Below are 22902 nucleotides of genomic sequence, written 5' to 3' on the forward strand. Positions count from 1 at the left end.
TTTCATGTATTTTTTTTGTTTTTTGGTAGTTTCTCAGGTATCCGTAAACACATTACTTGACTTCAAAATTTGAGCCAATTTATTTCTAATTCTGTAGACAATATGAAACATGTGTCAACTAAGAAAATTTTACTGATATGATTTTACTGATAAACATTTTTCAATTTATTTGTTTTTGATATCCTCGTTCGAAACTGAAATAAATTGGCTAAAGCTGACGTTTGAAGGTATTCAAGTAAAATGCTTACACTATGTTCATAAATTGTAAAAAACGTTTGTTTGTGAAAAATGACACTGACACTGAAGCAAATGTTATTTTTTGGGATGTAAGACCGTTGAAAGGCTTACCGAAAGTTATTTTTAAAATTTCGAAATTAGGAAAAAAGTAGTTTTTAATTTTTTTCTGGTTACCACAGTTTGAATTTTCCGTAGTCGTCATCTGGTTTGAGCTTCTGATTTTTTAGATTTTGACGTTGTCAGCTGTTAATCTTGTTGCAACGATATATATTTCCTCATTTGCTCTATTAGAAGCCCACTCAAAACTTCAACTTTAAGTTTAATTATTTCGATTTTTTTGAAATATATCAAACAAATTTTCCAACAATGAAACATAAGTGATATTATGACAAACAAACATCAGATGATCAACCGATTCTTTATATTTTCCACGGAAATCGAAATAATTAAGTTTAAAATTGACGGTGTGGGTAGGCTTCTACGACAGCATTTATGGTAATCCCATATAAGCTGATTTTCTTTATCTCCAGAACTTTTAAAAACTTTTTATTCCAGAATGAGACCTCCATCTTTTCAAAACTTCTCAAAACGTTTATTTTCAGTACTTCCCCTCCTGATGTGAGCAATGAGTGACAACTACGGTCTCTTCTTCCCGAGCCACTCCATGGTGTGCTACCACGAACCTCGAATCCACGACCACGAACTCTATTTCCAACTTCGCAATCTGAATCTGCTACTGCTACTTCCAATAGCGCTCATTGGAATTTTTTGCAACGCGTGTGCCATGGTAAGTCATGTCCAAAAGTGTCGAAATTCAATCCCTTCCAATCTCTTGAAACAATTGCCGCCTGGCACTGTTCGGAACGATGCCATCGAGAGCTTGTCACGCAACGCCAGAGGGTCAATGAAACAAAAAAATAAGCATTTTCTAGGTATCCCTATATCGTCCTCCAAAGATCACATCCGGAGTGTTTGTTTATCTGAAGGCGCTGCTGTTGCTGGACCATGTCATGCTCACAACAACGTTAGCAGCCGAGTTCTTCCCACAAATCTGTGATCAACACCATATGAAGAATCACACGTTTTACAGTGCATGCATGTTAGAAAGACGATTTCTGAAATACACAATGCCAAGGTATCCTTGAAAAGCTAAACGCTGAATCTGAAAATTTTAAATTTCCAGAGTTGAAATCACGATACACACTTTACACGTCTGGACCATTGCAACCTTGTCTGCGCATCGATATTGGAAGGTAGCACCCAAATACCCAAAATTGATTAATTTTTAAAATTTCAGATTTCGCGCCCGATGATTGCTCGTCTACAGGATACTGTCAGCAGAGCTAGGACCATGTTAATTGTCATGTTCTGTATGGTAGTTATCTTCCGTCTACCGATTTTTCTTTTGGAGTTGGAAGTTCGGTCGTATCCACAACTTCGAATTAATAAACGGATCGCAACTACAGAGGTTAGTGGATTTCACGCTACTGAAATTCAAAACAGGAAAATCAATAATAGGAAAATCCTACTTACCGTAAACACACTGATGGAACGCCACCCGGATCGTCCACTTTGAGCCTACATATCTCATTTCTTTTGAAAGATATCAAAAAGTTGTCAACTTATAAAATGTTTATCATGTTATCAGCACAATTTGATTTTTGAGCCATTTTTTGATATCTCTCACAGAAAATGAGATACATGGGCTCAATTTTGACAATTCGGGTGACATTCTATTAGAGTGTTTACGGCATCTTGATGTGAGTTTCTTTCAGAAATAAAATACAGGTCAATGAGCTACAGATTAATGTATTTTTCAGTTAATTTTCGGCCATTTTAACTGTTTCCAGCAGTCCGAAGCTCGGCTCTCAAGTTTCCCATCACTTTGAGAATTTTGAAGAGTTTGAACAGACCTAGATTAACAACTTGGCATTCACAGAATTTTTAAAAAGTCCTAGTGTTTCAGCTATTTGCACATTTCTGAAAGACACTTCTGAAAGATTTTTATACGTTTTCAGTACAAACACTGGACAAAAAATAAATGTATTTTAGAAATCGACGAACAGCTGACAAATTAGGAGTTTTTAAAAAATCTGTGAATGCAAAATTATCCATTAAGGCATGTTTTACACCCACCAAAATTTTCAAAATGACTGTGAACTTTACGGCCAAACTCTAGACTCCAAAAATAGTCGAACTGTTGAAAATGAACTGAAAAATACGGAGTCGTATATCTTATTATTAGATACTGTACTTTGATTTCTATCAGAGATATTTAAAAGTTACGAACTGGCAATTTTTCCAAAATTTTTTTGTGAAATTTTTCTTTGAGAACCTTTCTCAGAAATCGGCATAGTTCGGGTCGAAGTTCAAACAACCTAACTTTTCCAGATACTCTCCACTTATCGATTTGTATATCATTCAATTTTGGATCCACTGTTTTTCAACATCGTCCCTTTCCTATGGATGTGCATTTTCTCGCTGCTAACTCTTTACGAAATCTATAAAAGTCGCCACAACACCTATCAACACTTGGCGTTCGATCATCCAAAACAGACCAACGTAACGTATGTGTGAAGAATTTTTAATTAGACATCTTCATCTTCTGGCCTTTTTGCAGACATCCATTAGCAGGTTGCTTCCCAAAAAAGGCCGAGCTAATCCGACAGAAACAAGAGCTTCGAGCCACATTCTTAATTGTTGCCATAATCCTATTGTACTTGTGTTTTCACTCACTTAAACTGTTTGCAGTGGGTAGAAAATGGCAGTTACTAGTGAGAAGGGAGTGTCCAACAAGGTAAAAAAGTCCCTCAGAGAAAAAAAATAAGAAAGAATTCATATTTTTTTCAGAAAAGACTACTACCATTCGCACCTCTCTGACGTGTTGAGTATGATTTCCGCATCAGTAAACGCATTCGTCTTCATAGCGTTCACAAATCGACTCAAAAAATATATACGACTTCTTTTGAGAAAAACATCACGGACGTTGTCTAACTCGAGTGATCCACCAATGAGTCCGAAGACGGTGACATCGTATGAGAGCGGTTGTAATAATCATTTTAATCTTAATATTTGAAAAAGAAGAACTGCATTTGTGTTTCAAATTGAAATGATCTCGATATTTTTATTCAGATTATTTGTAAATAAATTATTTGTCAGATACAAAAAAAATTGGGAATGGATATTTTTTTGAATTACATCTATTATTTCAAAAAATTGAATTCTAGGATAAACATGAGTTTTAGTCATTTATGTACAGAAAAATATTTTATTCGATTCGGACAGCCGCCATGAACCTTTCGGCCAAAATAAATCGTATTTCCTCTAATAGAAGCCTACCCGAACCGTCAATTGTAAGCTTAATTATCTTGATTCTTGTGAAGAAATATCAAAACTTTTCCAACCGATCAACTATTCAACATAATATCACCAATATTTTATCAGTTGACAAATTTTTTATATCTTTCCCAGAAAGCGAGAATTGAGCGCAAAGTTGGCGGTTTGGGGCATCTAACATAGTGCCTACGGATTGTTGATTTTGGTGAATTTCGGACATTTCTTAGGTGAACAAAAGGAGGATTAGATGAAATACGGTAATCATGTTTAGGCTATTTTGTTCAATTTGTTAAAATTATTTTACAATGAAAACCGCAAAAAAGGATAACGAGAAAAATCAACCAAACAGCTATGAAAATTGTAGAAGATCGAGAATATTAGGGTAAAAATTATCGTTTTCAAAACATCTCAAAACTGTAAAAGCGCATACATACGATTTTTAAGAAAATTCAACGGTAAATTATGACCACTTTGCTGCTGGAAAAACAACGCGCATTCAAATAAATTTTTCGTTAACGAGGTGCATTGCGGACGGACAAGAATTATAACATACTTTCAATTTTTTCATTGCAAAATAATGAATTTTGAAATACTGAAAAAAAATTCCTCAATTTGCTTCAAAATTTTTCCGTTGATTTTTGGCCATTTTGGCCGTATTCAGATGTTTGAAGCTCGGCTGTCAAGTTTACGATAATTTTGAAATTTTCTGAAGATTTGAAATAGTCCTAGACTAAAAACTATGCATTCACAGATTTTTAAGAAAATTTCTAGTTTTTGAATTATAAACCGGTTTCTGAAAGACCACTACTTTTTTGAAAAAAAAATCTGAAATTAAACAAAAAACAACAACTCATAGTTTAGTGAATCATAGAATTTTATTCCAAAAGATAAAATGTTCAAAGGTCATCAAGAGTAGAATAGTCTAAAATAGGAGACTGTGCGATGAAGCGGCGGTTTGAATATAGAAAAAAAAACGAATAATGTTCTCTTGAGATCTTCAGCAATCGAAATTGAGAAGAAATGGGTTTACAGGATGGGGTAGGGATTAAAATCAAGGCGTGTTTTGATTGTCGCGTTTTCAGTAAAGAGGCATTTTGAGGAAGTAGAAATAATCACAATAATAAGTTTTGCATTTTTGACTAAATTTTTGTGGTATGATCAAATGTGCCAAGAAGGGAGAGAAGCATAATTTTTAGGATTAAAAATCGGGAAAAAAGCTAAACAAGTGAAGAAAAGTGAAAATTCTGTATTTGCTTGTAAAAGTTTTTTGACAAAGGTTTAGGTACATGAAATTGGATGATTTGTCATGTTTTTCGTTGTATCAGCGTACACTCGGATAGGAGGAGAGATGGTTTCTGAAAATTTAGAAAATTTGAAATCTCTATAGAATAGAAATGTACCTTCAACAAATTATCCGGTAATCATAGCAGAGTTGGCTGGTGGCGGCCATTGTGATGGTGGGCCTCCGTACGTATAACTTGGTGGTGGCATTTGACTCATCGGCATTCCTCCAGGCATCTGACTCTGCATTGGATTCGGCATCTGACTAGACATGGACATTGGTGGAATTCCACCACCCATCATGTTCGGCATAGATCCAGGCATCTGACCAGGCATCACGTGTTGCGGTGGTGGCATTGCCATTGGTGGAGGCATTGGGTTTCTCGGCATCTGATTCGACATGGTTTGCGGTGGCATTTGTGGTGGAGGCATCGGATTTGCCATCGAACTTGGCATTGAATGCATTCCTCCATGACTTGGCATGGGTCCGGGTGGCATGTGCATCGGGTTATGCATTGATGTTGGCATTTGGGATCCCATAGAATGCGGTGGCATGTGTTGCGGTGGTCCCGGTGGAGGCCTTCCTGGATGGTGCTGTGGTGGCGGCATGGCTGGCGGTGGCATAGCCATATTACGTCCATTCATCGAAGAGGTTGGCGCCTGACCCAGAGATTGCATTTGCATCGCGTTCGGATCGTATTGCGTGTTCTCCACACGGGAAATGGTCCGCTCGTCGCCCTCTCCAAAATCGCTTCCCATCATCGATGGCTCACCGACCACCATGACATCCGGATAACTCATTTGTGAGAACTGAAAAAAACAAGTTAAAATACTTTAACAAAAGCCAAAAGAGAGCCAGAAAAATGTCACCAGAAATCAAGAGTGAATGGTTACTAGGGGGATTGGTAGGCATACGACTACTACAAATTGAGGCTTATTCCAAAACGCAATAACAACCCAAGGAAAATTAGATTGATGAATATGCGTGTTTTCGGGGGTGGATTGATCAAACTACTCTTAATCAAAATATATACACAGCAGACAAAAAATTCTAGAAAAGGAAAAAATAGGAGTGAAAAAACATAGAAAATGTTAGAAGTGAGTCTGCAGCTCGGCTGTCAAGTTCAAATTGGGAGTTCTGGAGGGTGTGAAACAGACCTAGGTCTGGAAATTCGAATTCACAGTATTTTTCTAAAAATCTTGTTTTTTCAGCTATCAGCCGATTTCTGAAAAACATTCTTTTTTGGCCTGTTTCTGTACAGACAGGAGTTTCTTCTAGAAATGAGCAATTAGCTGAACAACGAGATACTTTTCAGAAATCTTGTGAATGGAAAGTTTTCAAACTAGGTATGTTTTATACCCTTTCAAATTTTCAAAGCGGTTTGAAACTTGTCAATCAAGCTTTAGGCTTCTGAAAATGTTAAAAATGGCCAAAAATCCGCTGTAAAAAAGTTTCTCTGTATTTTATGGGCCGCTATTGTGAGGTGACATTAGCTTCTTACACAATCTAAAACTCTAAAAAAAGGAGAAAACAAAATTACCTGAGGATTCATGGGATTCTGTGAAAACGGTGGATTGTTTGCTGGTGCTGCATTTGGAATTGCTGGTGGCACACCATTTGAAGCAGCAGCTGCTTGTGCTGCGGCCGCTTGTGCTGCAGCAGTTGCTTTTTTACTGCCACGTGGATTTGCTGCAGGCTTTCTTTGCCGCTTTCTCGTTGGCTTTGGTTTTTCTGGCTCTGGTGGCGGCATTTGCATGATTTGCTGTTGTTGTTGGCCTAAAATAATATAAATATGAATTTTGAAATTAGAATAAAAACACTTACTCATATGCTGAAGCTGTTGATGACGTTGGTAGCGATTGCATTCTTGTTGAAACATCACTCGTTTCATAATTTCTCGGGGTGAGAGTTGCTGAAAAAATCAATTTGATTGAAAAATGAAATTATTGATAAAAACTAGTATTTGGAGCAAAATCACATGTTACTGCTCATTAGAGAATTGAGCGCACGTCGGATATCGAAAAATGTAGTGGGAGAAAAACGTAAACTCAAAAGCAGGACTAGCATATAGAAGCTATACATGAACGCATTTCAATGAAGCCAATCAAGAAAGCTTTCGACGTGTGAAATGCACTAATGAGCAGGGAGGAAGAGAAGATGAGTAAAGGGATTCAAGACTCACCGGTGAGGATTTGGCAGTGCTCATGAACGACTGCATTGGTTCGAGCACTTTGAGCATTGTCATTAGGTTGAGTGTTGGTTTGAAGAAGCCCATACGTGGTTGGTTTTCTTGTTCAGCAGTTGGTGTTTCTAGACGGAACTCCTGAAAAAAGAACTAGGTTCATGTGCAATTTAACAAAGTGCCTGAATTTCAGAAGTGTTCGAAATGGATGTTTTTGTAGTGTCGAAATAACAAAATTCGTAATTTAGGAATTTCGGAATACACTTTTTTTTCAAAAGTTTGGATTTAGTAATAGTCCGTTTTGAACATTCTGAAAATTCGAGACATACCGATTTCTGAATTGTTAAATTTCGGAAAAGTCTCGGAATTCCTAATTACCATTTTCCAATCACAAAAGTGCAAAAGATAGATTTCGAAAACGCAAAATAATTTGAAATAATTACGCTCGAGGCTCAGCAATGCATAATTTTGTGGGCCTTTGACATAACATAGCACAAAAATCAAAAAAAAATCGTATTTAAAAAATTCGTAAATACCGTATTTCGTGTCTAATAGAGGCCCACCCAAGCCTTCAACTTTGAGCTTGATTATCTCAAACCCTATGAATGATATATAAAATTTGTCAACAGATAAAATATTGGTGACATCATGATACATAATTTATCAGCTGACAAATGTTTAATATCTTTCAGAGGAATTGAGATAATTAAACCCACAGTTGACAGTTTGGGTGGGTTTCTGTTCGAGGAAACACTGTATTCCGACCAGAATTGCGTTCCGAAAGTGCTCCAAATTTATAGAATTCTAAATCCCATTCCCCACATCTCTGCCTAATAGCTCTTCCTACCTTGGTAACTGGATTGTAGCTGTACTCATCTGACCTCCTCAATTCCAATGTCCACGCTTTTATCCGATAATTCATCACCTCATCAAACGGTGTGAACTCCACGTATAACTTTCCCTCAGTGTTAATCTCTACATGACTAGTCTGATCGTATTTTGTGATTTGTAAGACACTCTCATTCTCATAGGCTGGATGACCGTTAGCCAGTGTACACTCCCGAGATGCTCCACGTAACACGTATTGCAACTCTTTCATCCCACTGTCGAAAATTGAACGGAAGAATTTCGGAATATACTGCCGGGTGACAACTAAATAGAATTATAAACTAAAATAAATCAATTTCTGGGATATTCTTACTGTATCGTTCCCTCTCATGGAATGGTGTTGATTCAGATCCTATCACAAACCACAATTTGCATTCATCATCGAAAAATTCATGGGAAAACGCATCCCACCATTGTTGCTGATCACTTTCTGCAACTCCGGTGGTGCTAAAAATGTAAAGCCTCCTATTCATGTCGTGTATCCTGAATTCCAGTGGGCTGACACCGTTTCCAATTTGTTGAGGTAGCGTTGCCTGGCCTCTCATCCTGAAAAACATTATATTTAAATTTCGAAATTTCGTGATTTTATTATTTTCCAATGACAAATGACTCTCTCTTTTTCTTTATCGTTTTTCACTAACATTTGATTCCCAGGTGGTCCTGGAGGGACTCCATAATGACTATTTGAACTTTCAGGCCCTGGAAATGGCGGTGGGTGTCCATAGCCACTATATCCATACTCTGGATGATGACCATACATGTTTGGGTCCATTCCCTCCATTCCATAGTTGGTCATAGGATCGAAGGCATCTGGTTTGGGCTCCTCAGGAACCACCTTCTTCCTTCTGGATCTAGGAGGCTTAGGCTGGGCAGGACCATCGGTTGCTTTTCGGCGTGGCATACTACCGTCTGATAGAGAACGAAAATATTTGAATGTTTGGTAAGGTACGATAGGAAGAGAACAGGAAACACGGCAAAGAAGATAATGATAAGATAGTACTATATTACCTAAAAAGTAGGAGAGTAGAACAATGCTCTTAAGGACTTTGTTATTGAGAGCAGCCGTAAAATCAATCGGTCTTATCACTCAGTCACGTTTTTATTGATAACACGACGTAAGGTACGTACGTAGTACACGTACGAGATGACGATTCAAAAATTATTTGTTTGGATTGTCTCCGTGTTATGACCTGGATTCTTTCGGAACTAGCTGCTTCAAAACATGTTAAAAAATGGACAACCGTGAAGAAGAAGAGGAGAGAGATAATTAGGAGATGAACAGAGTGTTGAAAACATCCTCAAAATGAAAGAGACATCGGAGAAAGAGAACCGTAAAGCCAGAAACTTTCACTATAGAACCCTCTGACTGGATCCGAGGAGAAGAATAAGAAGAAGAAGAAAAAGAAGACGTCACATCTAGGACGCTCCCCCTCCGTCGAGACGAATACAAGTGAATAGCGACACAGTATTTTCGCGCCTCACGGAGATCAATCAATAGCCTACTGGCTGGTCTTTGCGGATGATGTTCGTTTTGTAAGTCATCGAAAAATCCTTGGACAGTACAGGAGCGTGCTGGCTAGCGAGAACAGGAAGACAAAAACTCCTTTCGTAGCTGGTATAAAGACAGGATCGGGAAAAAAAACAGTGAAAATCAAACAGTAGGAGTAGAGGAGGAAGGAAAAAATCATGCGGAACACACACACACAGACTTCTGATATATGAATCAATAATAGTCCGAGACTATCCGAGAAAAGGAAACAGTATACGATCAAGAGAGAGATAGGTAGAGAAAGAAAGAGAAAGACACAAATATTATAACCCAGAGGTGAAGAAAATATCGAAAGCGATTGATGGCAGGGAAGCGAGAGAGAAAAAAACCGATTTTGCATAACCTGTTTTATAGCGGCGTGTAGAAAGAGACAAGACATGCGGGGCGGAAATGGATCGTACAGTACCAGAAGAAAGAGAGAGGGAAAAGAGAGACAGATAATTTTTTATGATTTAAAGATTGTTTCGAAAAATTTTGACATATTTCAGGCTGGTTTTCTTATTGCTGTCTAGGTTAGGAGCAGATAACTGTGTAAATTTTTTGAAAGGCGCAAAAACCAACATCCTTATTCTTTGAGCCTATTTAAATATCATTTTCCCACTTTCTCAATTTTTCTAACGATTTTTAAAATGATTTTCACCACTCCAATTCTTTTTTTTTAATTTCCGTCAAGTAAAGAATCACCGAAAAATTGAGAAAATATAAAAATAAATTAAATTTTTCTTAAAGGAGCAAGAAGGAACTACCGTAAAATTTTTCTATAATTTTCTTAGTTTTTCCAATGATTTTCGTATTTTAAAAGCGTTTCTTAGCTATGACAATCAATTTTTCGACGATTTTCATAGTTTTATCAAAGTAAAATCGGACAAAAATGACTTGAAATAAAAATGATTTAAAAAATCGGCGAATTCACTAAAAAATTGAAAAAAAGCAAAAAATATACGGAAAGAGTAATTACAGAAGAGTAACTACTTATTTTAAATATGATCCAATTTATTTCGGTTCCTATGTAAGCTATCAAAAATGTCTAACTTACATAATTTCATTTAATCCGTGAAGAGCATTACGTTAATTGATCATTTTTTGAAATTTCTCACATGGACCAAGATAAATTGGCTCAAAGTTAAACGCTCTTTTATTGAAGGTTTCAAAGTATAAAAAAAATTAGGTGACGAACCACGAGAGTGTGTGATATTACAAAGCTCATCCCTCTACCTCACACACAGATACGTACACCCCTGGGGCGAGACACGGAGACACCGGAGGGCTTCCATGGATTACACTAAAAATATAGGAGTGAAGAAAAAGACACGACTCTTGAGAGAAAGAGAGGGCGCCTGTTCATTTACAATTCAACGGGTCCCACACACAGACACAGTTAGCATGAAGCTGCTTTCGGTGGGACTTGGAAAAAAGTAAGAAAATCAGCAATTGGGCAGTTATCTAAAGAGGTTCGGATAATAATTCGACGCCTAAAGACTCTAAAAAGACTATTAGAGCGTCTGGAGGTCATTTTGCAATAGTTTGAAGCTCAAATTATACCCTTGTGAAAGAATAGAACGGCGCCGTCTAGGTAAAAATAGAAGTGAGCGCGGAGGAGGAGAATAACAAAACAGGAGAATGGAAAAACAAAAAATGTTTGGCGTGTTCGTTCGCTTTTTCAAGTTTGTTTTTCCAAGTTTTTGCTTTTGTTCAGTAGTTTTTACAAATTATCGATTTTTCTTTTTTTTTCAAACTGAAAATAATGAGTTGTGAATGTACTTATGTACAATAGGGGGTTTGTTGATGCGACGACACAGAGCGAGCAAAAAAAAAACAACAGCGTCGGTTTCCTTTCTTGTCGTTGTCGTCGTCAAAATTCTTCGTTATATATATTTTTTCTCATTCGGTGGCGTTCCGTGTGTAGTAGCTTTTTCCATTTTTCTTCTATGTCACCAGAGCTCAAAAACGATGTTTTTGTGTCCAACGGCTTTGTTCTGGACCCCTCCCTCCCCTTTTTTCTGAAATCTACAGTAGTTTCATCATCCTTGCCCTGCTTTTCAGTGACCTTGTCCCTTCTCCTCATCTTTTTTGATATATTTCGTTTTGTGCTTCTCGCCTCCTTAGCCGGTCCGTCTCATGCCTTTTTGTCTTCTTCTTTTTTCCTCAATTTTTCATCTCTACAACTCCCGTTCTTGTGCTCTATCTTCTCAATTTCTAAGCTTCAGACCGGCTCAAAAGCAACATGAAGAAGAAAAAGAAGAAACGATAGAAGCATGAAGGAAGAAGAAGAAGAAGCTATGTGTTGTTGGGACGGCGGGAGACAGGGGTCAACGTGTTAAACAAGGGAGGGGAGGGGTTTTTGGAAAAATAGGGAGCAGCAGTTGGTGTGACAGAGAGAGAGAAAGAGCTTCAAAATCGATGGGTTACTGGAGCACAGAAGAAAAAAAATAGAGTAAACTGGGTTTTGAGACGCAGAGATCGGACCGAAGAGATAGTGAACAAATTGGTTGCGGAGCACGAAAAGCTCCGGGGGTTTGGGACAAGTGAACAATGGGCAAAAACATGGGGTTACTGAAAAAAAAAACATGGATAGGGCGAAAAACCGAGTCTCATAGTCACAAATTCAATTCAAATTTTGAGAGAAAATACACACAGGCACACGCAAATACAACTCTACGCACATATAGGACAAACATCAAACAAAACGGTTTGAGTGAAGCCTCTCTCTACGTAGGAAATCAAGAAAGAGAGAGAGGGAGAGAGAAAAGAGGTTTTGGTCGACTCGCCGAGAGCCAGTACTGTACGAAGAGCCCTTCTCTCCACGAGCATTTCCTACAATGGAACTGTACACAAAACATCGGGGGCGGCGTGTCTCAACCAACTGACTCACTGACAGGTTGTTGTAACATACACACGTTTTTGAGTCATCTAGAGAGGACCTTGCCGATGATTATTCAAATTTTTTGGCAGAAAACATAGAATAGGCATTAAAAATATTCAAAAACGTATTTTGATAAGTTTACTTCCGGTCATTTTCAGAAGGCTGCGACTCAGCTATCTAGATTCTAATCATTTTGAAAGTTTTGAAAGATGTAAAACAGATCTAGATTGGAATCTTTGAATTTACAGAATGTTGAAAACTCCTAGTTTTTCAGCTACCGTAAAACCTCTAATAGAGCGACACCCGGATCGTCCACTTTGAGCCTATATATCTCACTTCTTTTGAAAGATATCAAAAAGTGGTTAACTAGTAAAATGTTTATCAGGATATCAGCAACATTTTACTAGTCAGGCACTTTTTGATATCTTTCACAGTAAATGAGATATATAGGCTCAAAGTGGACGATCCGGGTGTCGTTCTATTAGAGGTTTTACGGTATTTCAAATTTCCTACAGGACGCCAATTTTCGGCCCGTTTTCTACTGAAAACATAAACTGACAGGGTTATTCTTTTTTATGTTTTCAGTACAGAAACTGGAAAATAGTGGTGCCTTTTGGAAATCGGCAAATACAGCATACCCTGTAATAGAAGTGCCCCTAACTTCAAACTTTGAGCTAATTATTCTCAATTTCTGCAATTATTTTATATAAAGCCACAAACATTTTAACAGTTGACAAATTTTTGATATCTGTTACAGGAATTGAGGTAAATGAGCTCAAATTTGGCAGTGTGGGGCCCTTTTATTAGAGGCTAACGTTACTAGCTGAAAAATTAAACTAAATTCTAAGGTAAAGTACCATTTTCATTTCCTAATTTTGATTTCTGAAATTTGCAATTTTTGCATCAAAAACAACTAACCTAGACTGAAAGTCGAGAAAACCCGGGTTTTTTTTTCTCAACGTACAGGTCAAAACACTAATACAAGACTACAACAATGTGTTTAAAAATGCAAGATTACAGTAAGCCAGCTGGTCACAGCTCTCGTCGGGTCTCTCTCAATTCAAAAATGAAATTGAAAAACGGATCATAAAGTCGCGCGCCTGTGTGGAGGATTTGAATAGGATTTTCCTACAACCCATTAAATGCCTAGCACATGGAGCGGCTTAGCCTAAGGGGCTGCTCTAATTTGGGGTTTTTGGACCAGAAAAGCAAATTATTTTGCAACGGTTACAGTAATGAATAAGGTAATTAGACCATCTGCGGTTAAATAAGGAAATTGTGGGTTTCAGGTATTAGATTGTTATCTTTAGAATTCTTTGAAGAGAACCCCTAGATAATCTTTTCTAGGATAAGAGGGCGTTACATACCGTATTTGCTCTAATAGAAACCCACCAAATACGTCAACGTTCAGCTCAATTATCTCAATTCTTGTGAAAGATATGAGAAAATTATAAAGTAATGAAATGTTTATCATAATATCACTAATATTTTATTTTTTGACAATTTTTTGATATGTTTTGTAGGATTCGAGATAATTAAGCTCAAAATTCAAAATTGAAAATGAGATAAAATGCAATAAGCTGAATATGGATTTCAGTCTGTGAGCTTTCAGAATTTCATGAAAAATCTATCAGAGGAAATACGATATGTAAAACCTAGAAGTGACCAATACCTTTTCACTTTTTCCTAAATTCTTCTGACCTCTAGGCCACACAGGTGGCAGGAAATGTCCTAGACCGATCAGTAGTGGTTATTCGTGGTGCTGCCGTGAAGTGGCACCGATCGCACAAAAACCCATCCCAGACGCTAGGCGCGGCGGGAAGGCCAAGGTCAATTTTTCACTACCGGACACATTCCAACAAATCCACCGTAACCAATTCCCTGTCACTCTCTCCCCGTCGCTTTATCCGTCTGAGGGTAATTCATCACCCCGGCCTGTCCGGAACACACATCCGAAAATCTCCGAAACGATGAATTTTGACGTGGATGAAAAAGAGGACGGTTTTGACACAACAAAGAAGAGCTCCGCCGACAGAGGGGAATACATCTATGCAATGCATTGAAACTTATAAATTATTGAGAAGCTTTGTTTTGGAGCCCCAGTTGTTCCATTTTTACGAAATTTCTGGGATCGGATCCTAGAGGGTGAGGGGACAAATTGGAAAATTCATAATTACAAAAGCAAAAGGAAATAGGGCCCGGAAGAAAATAGGATTACCGAAAAGGGGTCTAGACGGATATGGGTATGAATAGGAAGGTCCTTCCTATTACTAATCAGAAACCCCCTCTCATCCGTTCGCTCGCTGTGTTGTCACGCCTTCTTCAAAATTCAGAAGCCGTTAAGCGATTCAGGATGACATATGTTGCCTAAGGGTCCCAAGTGTGGGTCCCTGAGGAAATTAGTCGTTACGTCTTAGAGTGGAAAATGTCGTTAACCCCAATGGGGGCCAGAGACGTAGTGGGTCATAGTTGGACGTCAATATTCAGGAATGGTGGGCGGGGCGGAGAGGGGAAGAAGACGAAGATGGATCTCGAAAGTTTCGATAGGGAAAAGAGAAGACAATAAATGATTGATGACAAGCGTTACGAAGCTGAATCCGAGGTGATTTGTCATTTTAGGGATTTTTCGAAAATATATACATTGAGGAAGATGGATATTTTGCTTAGAACTGAATTGGAAAAATCATTTTATGGCAAGAAATATATAATTTTTAAAATGAAATTTAGGACAATTCTACACTAATAAAAACAGCTAAAAAGATAGAAAGTCCGAATCGGGGATGGGTACTTCGCTTAGAGCTCAATCGTCGGAAATCGCTGAATTATCCAAAATAATACAATTCAATTTTTTCAAAGCTTTAGACTGGTCTAGACTAATAAAAACGGTTAAAAAGGTAGAAGACCAGAATTCAAATTTAATCTTGTCTGAGAAACGAAAAAAGAGTAATAAAAAATCTCAGTGCAGTTCAGTGTTTTGACTCGTAAAAAAATTTGAAGACTAGATTTTATGGCTTTTTTGAAATACTAGAGACGTCAGAGTTTGAGAGATATCATAAAAAGTAATAGGTTTCTTCTTTCGTGACTTTTTCTTCTTGTTGCCAAGTACAGATAAGGGGTACTGGTTTCCCGTTATCAACGCAAACGATCGGTGTGACCTAGATTTGAATAGAGATGGTCCCTTTTATGTTCGTTTTATGATTTAATAGAGCAATTTGCAGACAGAGTCGTACCAGTTCGTACAAAAGGATAAAAATTTATTGGTTTATATTTTACGCCAACTGGAAATTTTGTTTATATATGTAGAATCTTATATTCAAAACATACGTCTCGACGAAAAAAAAGAAGCTTCGAGTGAAAAAATAGAAAACAAAAGACGCTTTTTCTAGCATCTGATCATGGTTTCATGCAAATTCAACTAGGCGGGGCCTGACACAAAAACTTCGCAACAAAAACTCTTCTACAACGAACAAATTGGGCACAACGACCGCCCCTAAACGCATAAAATTCCCGTGTCTTCAGAGCGCGGGTTGTGGTCGGAGGGTCCGGCTGGAGAAAGAAGGGTTAGTGGGGCAAGAGGTCCGCGTAGATTCACTGGACCCTTCGTTTGCCGTCTTCTATTGTTAGTTGGCCAGTGTGGAGAAGAAGAAGAAGCAAAAGAAGGAAAAGAAGACGAGGCGACGACGAAGACGAAGAAGCAGTAGAAGAAGCAGTACGATGGTAGGGCTAGAAGAAGAAGATGATGATGCTGCGGCTGCTTCTTATGCAAATGGGGCGGTCTTTGCCCTGTCGCTTCATCCCGAAAAAGTTAGAATCAATGAAGAGCACGTGACTGGTCCACAGGGTCCCATGGAGTTGGATGATCTAAAACCATTTCAGAATTCCCAACTTTTGTCATTTCAGAAACTCTCCACGCTCTGTTCACCGTCGCATACAGGATCGTTCTCCAAAAAAACTTGTTTCCACATTTATTGTTCTGTTCATCACATTTGACAAAACAGTTCGTCATATACAGTAAAGCTTCTCTATGGGGAGACGCAGGAATTTGTGGAAACATCGTGACGATCCAAGAGACAGCGAGAGAAAAGGATCGTTTTGTTAATCCAGGACAGTGAGGTCAGATACACACAAATCGCCGAGATTCGGGAGACCCAGAGAAGCCGCCGTCGGGGTCTGGTCCGGTCCAGCGGGTGGCCGAATTTTTCTATCGGCCATTGCCATCAGCGTGTCTGTTCATCCTTGGTGAGGAGGTCAGTTTCGAAGTCGTGCTAGTGAAGAGAAGGAGGACAAGGGGTCCTCTCTCTCTCGGATGAACATAGAGGGAGAGACAGTGTGGTGAGGGACACCCGATGGTGTGCGAGAAACCGAGAGGAAATCGGGAGAATAGTGTTGAGAAGCCGGAGAACCCCATACACACTTTACAACCGGAGGGAATAGTGTGCACGGGTGCGGAGAGCTCGAGAGAAGTGGCAATGGGCAAACAGTATGAATGTGTGTGGTGCGTGCGGGACGAGTATAAGTGCGCGTGCGTTCCGTCGTAGAACGATGCTGCTTTGGGAGGATAGAGGAAGAGAAAGAGAGAGAATTTTGAGGGACGAGCAATGAGAAATGAGCACAAGGAATCTGAGAAGAAGCTTCACACTGAATATGGGTCAGCTGATGGGAATTGGGACAGAAATAAATTACGTTTATGTGGCTAAAACCAAAAGTTCAACTATTATTTTAATGTTGATATAGGAATCATACTGATAGACTAAAAATGATATTTCGAGAAGTAAGTTATTACGTCGAGGCTACTTCCAAAATAATAAATCATAGCTGTTCTAGAGACTCTATCAAAAATTGAACTTTGTTTTGGTAACTCACGTTTTAGTATATTTCAGAATACAAACAATTTACAGACAATAGAAATTTTCGAGTTTGAATAAGACTAAGAGGAGGCATACGCCTGAAAGTTTCAGAAATTTTGAAATCAGATTTTCTTAAAAATAAACAATAATTCACGAAAAAGCTACAAAACTTCCTTGGGATGTTTGAGAAAACTAAAATCAAAACAGTTCAATAATTTTTTAAACTTTTTCTAGAACTAAAAGTTTGGCCTATTGAGACTGCGAAAAGGTTGAAGCTTTCAGGAACCATGAAAATGTTTTAAAATTTCGATTAGCTGATAAAATGACTCATGTTTACAGATTTCGAAACAGTTTCGTCAACTGGACGGCAATTTCAAAACATTTTGAAAATGAGATCATCGAACGAAAAATTTCAAATTTTGAGAAGTGATTTTTTCCGACTGACTTCAAACATTAAACGAGGATTTCAATAAGGAATAACTGTTTACGAAGTTATTCTTACTATAAAAATTACGTTAATTTCCCAAGGAAACGTTTATAAGATACTGGTTGAGAATTTGGGAATTTTAAGATTTTCCTTTTCCAAGGTGGAATACTATAAAATTGATCAAGTCTCTACTTTCATAGAATCCAGTGGAATTGAACAATTTTCGGAGAAATTTATAATTGCCAAAATTCTAAAATTAATCACATTTCAAAGGTTCTACGAACCTAAAGACAAAATGAGGCTGTTAAATTTTGGGAGATAGATACTTTCGACACTTCCAAATGTTTGGAATATCTTAAAAATAGTATTTTCAAAGCGTGAGGACCTCGTGTTTTCAAATTTTCCAGGAAGTATTTATAAAATCTCCTCTAAAACTAACTTCCAAGCTTGAAAAATGCGCGTTTCTGGTCAAAATTAGTACTGAAAAAACTTTCAAAACTCATATTCTGATTCTTTTTGGAAACGAACAGAAAATTTTGCTGAAACTGTTTTCACCACGTTTGAAAGTGGCTATGTCTAAATTTTGAGGAAATTCTCAACTGGTAGTTCAAAAAACTTTCCCTTGTCAAAAACCTGTTCCCAAAAAATGAAAAAAATAGTGTTACAATTTTTGGGTACAGTTCCAGGACCAGGACCTTCAACAGGACCAATCTATCAATTTCCTAGTCGAAAACACAAAAAAAAACTTTTGATGGATGTAAGTAAACTATATATTTCAATGGTGTTTCGGCATAGTTTAACCTCTGTTCTCTCTACCTACGCGGCGACATGAAAGCATACGGCCGTGAAATACGACGTCACTAATTGCGGAGGTCAGTAACCTCGATTTTCAACCCACCACTTCATCATAATTATCGGCTTTGAGTTGAAAAAAGAGGGGTCAATGAAAAAAGGAAAAAATCAGAATGAAAATGCCGAAAAAACTAAAACAATGAAGTATTTAAAAAGAAGGGGGACAGTTTCAAATGCCCGATCCCATTGGGGCTTTTTTAAGTATCATCAACGTTCCTTTGTCTGTTGACACTTAGCTTAGTGTTGATGAGACTTTGTTTCTTTCCTAGCGTTATGTTGGTTTGGTTTGGAAATGATTAAAAAACTGGAAAAAACGTAGAGAAAAGAGAGACACGGAACCTACTGGAAAAGAAAAAGGAATAAAGGAGTAGATTACAACCACCAAGAAGAATAGAACACAATTGGCTAGCAGGAGGGGGAAATGGATCAGTGTAAAGTACCCCTCTAGGTGTAATAATAGAGTTTTTTGACCTGTGGCAATCCGCCGGTCTACTAACTGTTGTACGGTATTGCTCAGGCTTTTGGGTTTATTCTAATTTTGAAGCTTCACAATTTCAAGTTTTGATGCTTCTAGTCAGTAAAAATCGAGCCACTTGTCAATGGATTTTTATCGTTTTTTTTTGAATAAAAATAGAAAACAACTGTTTGAAAATAAACTAACCCTGATTTTCCCATTGCTTGCATTGCTTTTAATTGATCCACATGGTGCAGAGGAGGCCGTGGTATCACTGGAGGTCGGAACATTGTCTGAAGATTTTTGGATTTGGTTTGATAAAGATTCATCATTATTTTGAGCTCATTTGTAAGATTCGGTCATAAAAATGAAAAAAAGCGGCTCACGGGCCCAAAAAATAAAGAAATTCTTGAGAAATAATTGTTTACACTCATTGGCTTCATATATGAAAGCTTAGATTTCACTTAAGCAATAAGGCCCAATTCTTCAAGGACCAATAGAGCGTTTTTTATTCTCACAGTAGAGAAAGTTAAGATTCGTATCAAGTTTCAGAGGAAAATTTAGTGAAAAAAGTCACAACCCTGTTTAATCAAAATATTAAGTTACTATGAATTTAAGTAATGCTAGAAAAGTTATGAACTTGCAAGAAATCTATAAAATCATGAAATCTTCAAAAAACCTGTGAATCGTTGACACCCAGAGACCTAACGTCCCTGACTGCTCAAGGAAACTTAGAAATGGTTAAATCTCAAAAAACCTGAAAATCGGAAAAAGCCAAAACCCTAAAAATCGTAAAATCACAAAAATCTGAAAACCGTGTAATCTATAAAAATCTAAAAATTGTTAGATACCCAAAAAATTTTAGAATCGGGGAATTCGGGAAATTCAGAAAACCGTGAAATCTAAAAAAATTAAATTGAGAAATTCCAAAAACCTAAAAATCCTGAAATATCACAAAACCTGAAAATCGTTATAACCCATAAAGTACTCAAAAATTGTTAAATCCTAATAAACCCTAAAAACCGTGAAATCTTACAGAACCTAGAAATCGTGAAATCTCAAAAAACCTTAAAATCCCATATTTTGAAAACTGTTCATTTTTCAGAATTTTTTTGTTTTTTTTCATTTTTTCAACTTACCAATAATAGATAACTAGTCGACGGTTTTGACTATCAAATCCAGCAAGCCGCTTGTTCGCAGCTCCGGTACTGTACTTTTCGGCTCGTTCTCCTAAAAAAACCGATTAAAACAATTTTTTCGGGAACAAGCTGATGACATCGTTTAGTAAATTGGATGGGCACAAAAAATAGCGACAAGAGAGCAATGATGCGCTCATTTGTATAAAAAAGAGCTTCCAAGCCAGGCACACATAACTAATTGAAAGGCAGAATTTTTTTCAGTATTTTTTCAAGCGCCGAATAAGAGAGAAGAGAGAGAGAGTCATCGACAAATTCGAAGGAAAAAAAAGCTTTTCCTTCGGCATTTCTTCTTACCCTACCATACCCATTTCTGTTTTGACGCAGAATTCAATTATGCGTATTATTGACAGCCAGAACAAAATATAAAAACGAGCAACGACAAAAATATGTAGAAAAGCTTTTTCAGAATAAAGCTAAGATCTTTACGGACCATATGGGATCAGAATAGAGGAATAAGTGGAGTTGTTTGAATGGTTTTAGCTGTTAGCTAGCTGAATATAATATATAGTGAGAAGACGAGGTGGCTCACCAGTAGCCGTCGCTGTCAGATAAAATTCTGAAAACGACATTGCTCGTCTCCCGGACAAAATGGTGGGGGCATGTATAGCAATAACAGAATTAGATATCACTTGAGAACGAGCTTGTGTTGAGAGCAGCGCCTCCTCTCTCTAGAACTGCTGCAATATTTCCGTTGGAAACCCCCAACAGCAAATTTCGTAGCTTTGCCTGTTTTGGGAGGCAAAAGGAGTAGAAAGATATAAAATGGAGAGGCCGGAAAGAGCCAGGTTTAGATTGGAGCAGGATGGATTTGGAAGAGAGCGACATGGGCTAATTATAGATGGTTGTTTGACAGCAGAATACAAAGCTGGTTGATTGCAGATGTGGAAGGTACGTTGGAAAATTTGCTTTCGAAAATTCAAATTTTGGGAACTCATCGGTTAAAGATATTTGTAAATGGTACTTAATACAGTACTAAAATCATTTTTCGTTCTCAAAATTTTTCAATCATTAACAAAACGTGAGCTTGAAATTTTTTTGTTTTAGGATCGTTCAGGTAGCAATTTGAAAAAAAACAACAATTTTGAAAATTTTAAAAATTTTTCAAAAGTTAATTTTAAGGATGAAAAGATTCCAGAAACATAAGAATCTTTAAAGGGTTTTTAGTAGTATATTTGAATTTGATATATCAGAAAAATTGAGCGTTTTAAATTCAACAAAGAGCACAGAACACTAAAAAGATTGATCCAGAAAAGTGCTCATGCCCTTTGAGAATTCACTGACTTATGCGTATGGATGCATCCAAAAAATTTATAATCTCCAAAAATAGATTAGACGCATTTTAGGCCAAACGATCCAAATCCTCAAAACTTTCTGCCCTCAAAATTTCTGGCATTCAGGCCTATCAGACCGATTTCGGGCTTTCCAAGTCAATTTTAGGTCTTTCAGGCCAGTTTCATGTTATTTCAAGCCTACTAGGAATATTAAATTGGTACACTCTGGACACTTTGAAGTTTTGAAGTCTCATCAAAAACTGAATCAAAAACTCTAAGACATCCAGAAGCGATCAAAATTCAAGACAAAATATTAAAAAAAAATGACTAAACGAGACTAAGTGAACTCCATTCCGACAACTGGATTAGATCAGAGACTATGAAAGAAATGGATTCTGTGACTCTTTCACGTCTGTATGAAAACTTTTAGAGCAACTCAAAAAAGTGGAGAACTTAGGAATTTGCAATGAAGGAACTCTAGAAAAGTATGGTTGCTAAAAAATGCATGGAGCAGAATGAAGAGTTAGGTTTTTTTCTTTAGTGCATTTGGCATCAAAAGTTTCTATAGAAATGAGGAAGCGCCATTTTTGCTTATCTAGGTTTTAGACGGAAAAATGGATGTAAACTTTGGAGAGATTTCAAAGAAGAAGCGATTTGTTCCAACTAAAAAAGAAATTAAAAAGAAAAAAATGAAAGGGATGAACATGGGGATGTGTGTAAGATTTTGGCTAATGTGGAAGCGACGACTATAGGTGAGACTAGCGGGTGAATGATGAAAAAACGGGCAACCAAAAAAAAAACGAAAAGAGGTGACTTTTGGAAGTTTTGGGGACACAAAACGGGAGGAAGAGACATGTTTGTTGTCCTCCTACTCGCCTTCTCCCTCATCCAATCCCTCCAACATCTACTCCGAATCGTCTTAGGCAACAAATCAAAAGGTATTCTCAACAACTCAACAGTGTGAAGACACCACGATTACACTTCAGGATGCACCAGGTGGGTTTTGACTGATGAATAAGTGAAGACGAGGAGAGGGCAGGAATTATTTGAAACCAAAAATTGAAAGAATCAAAATGAATTAGGTGACGATAAGAGGTGACAAGTCAGATCAGCCGCACCCAACAAAAACTATGTTTGCCCAAAAAGAGGTCTTTATATACTGTTACGCATTTTCGGTAGCCTTTTATGTGACAGGAATACTAATGATTAAGCTAACAAGGTCTCTTCTAGGCCTAACTAAATTTGAGCTTTTATATGAAACGACAAAATGAGAAAAAAAGATGAAAACGGATGAAAAAATGAGTAGAGCTCTAAAAAAAGAGAGAGAGGGACAAAACAGTAGATGATGAATAAAAAAGTAGAGGGCTCTTAGTAGTATCAACACGCTGGATGTGTCTTCATCATCATAGTAGCCTCCTGCCTTATTTTTTTCATATGAATATATTTCTTTTTTCGCCTCTTTAATATTTTTTTTGAGGTATGATCAAAAACCGTTGAGGAGAGGATTATTTCATT

The 22902-nt window shown here is 37.4% G+C and overlaps 2 protein-coding genes across 2 annotated transcripts; one reads left to right on the top strand and one right to left on the bottom strand.

Moving 5' to 3' along the window:
* Window positions 1–862: 862 nt before the first annotated feature.
* CBG17512 lies at window positions 863–3313 on the top strand (the record flags this gene model as incomplete). The annotated part of the gene is made up of 7 exons (XM_002644004.1): window positions 863–1024; window positions 1170–1372; window positions 1421–1490; window positions 1535–1705; window positions 2629–2804; window positions 2858–3034; window positions 3088–3313. The coding sequence occupies 7 exons, from the start codon at window positions 863–865 to the stop codon at window positions 3311–3313; spliced, it is 1185 nt and encodes a 394-aa protein (XP_002644050.1).
* Window positions 3314–4983: 1670 nt separating this feature from the next.
* On the bottom strand, window positions 4984–8826 carry Cbr-ldb-1 (the record flags this gene model as incomplete). The annotated part of the gene is made up of 6 exons (XM_045239202.1): window positions 4984–5664; window positions 6396–6767; window positions 7038–7178; window positions 7885–8189; window positions 8239–8536; window positions 8563–8826. The coding sequence occupies 6 exons, from the start codon at window positions 8824–8826 to the stop codon at window positions 4984–4986; spliced, it is 2061 nt and encodes a 686-aa protein (XP_045096226.1).
* Between the last annotated feature and the right edge of the window lie 14076 nt (window positions 8827–22902).

Source organism: Caenorhabditis briggsae (genome assembly GCF_000004555.2).
Source record: "Caenorhabditis briggsae complete genome, chrX, whole genome shotgun sequence".
Classification (NCBI taxonomy): domain Eukaryota; kingdom Metazoa; phylum Nematoda; class Chromadorea; order Rhabditida; family Rhabditidae; genus Caenorhabditis; species Caenorhabditis briggsae.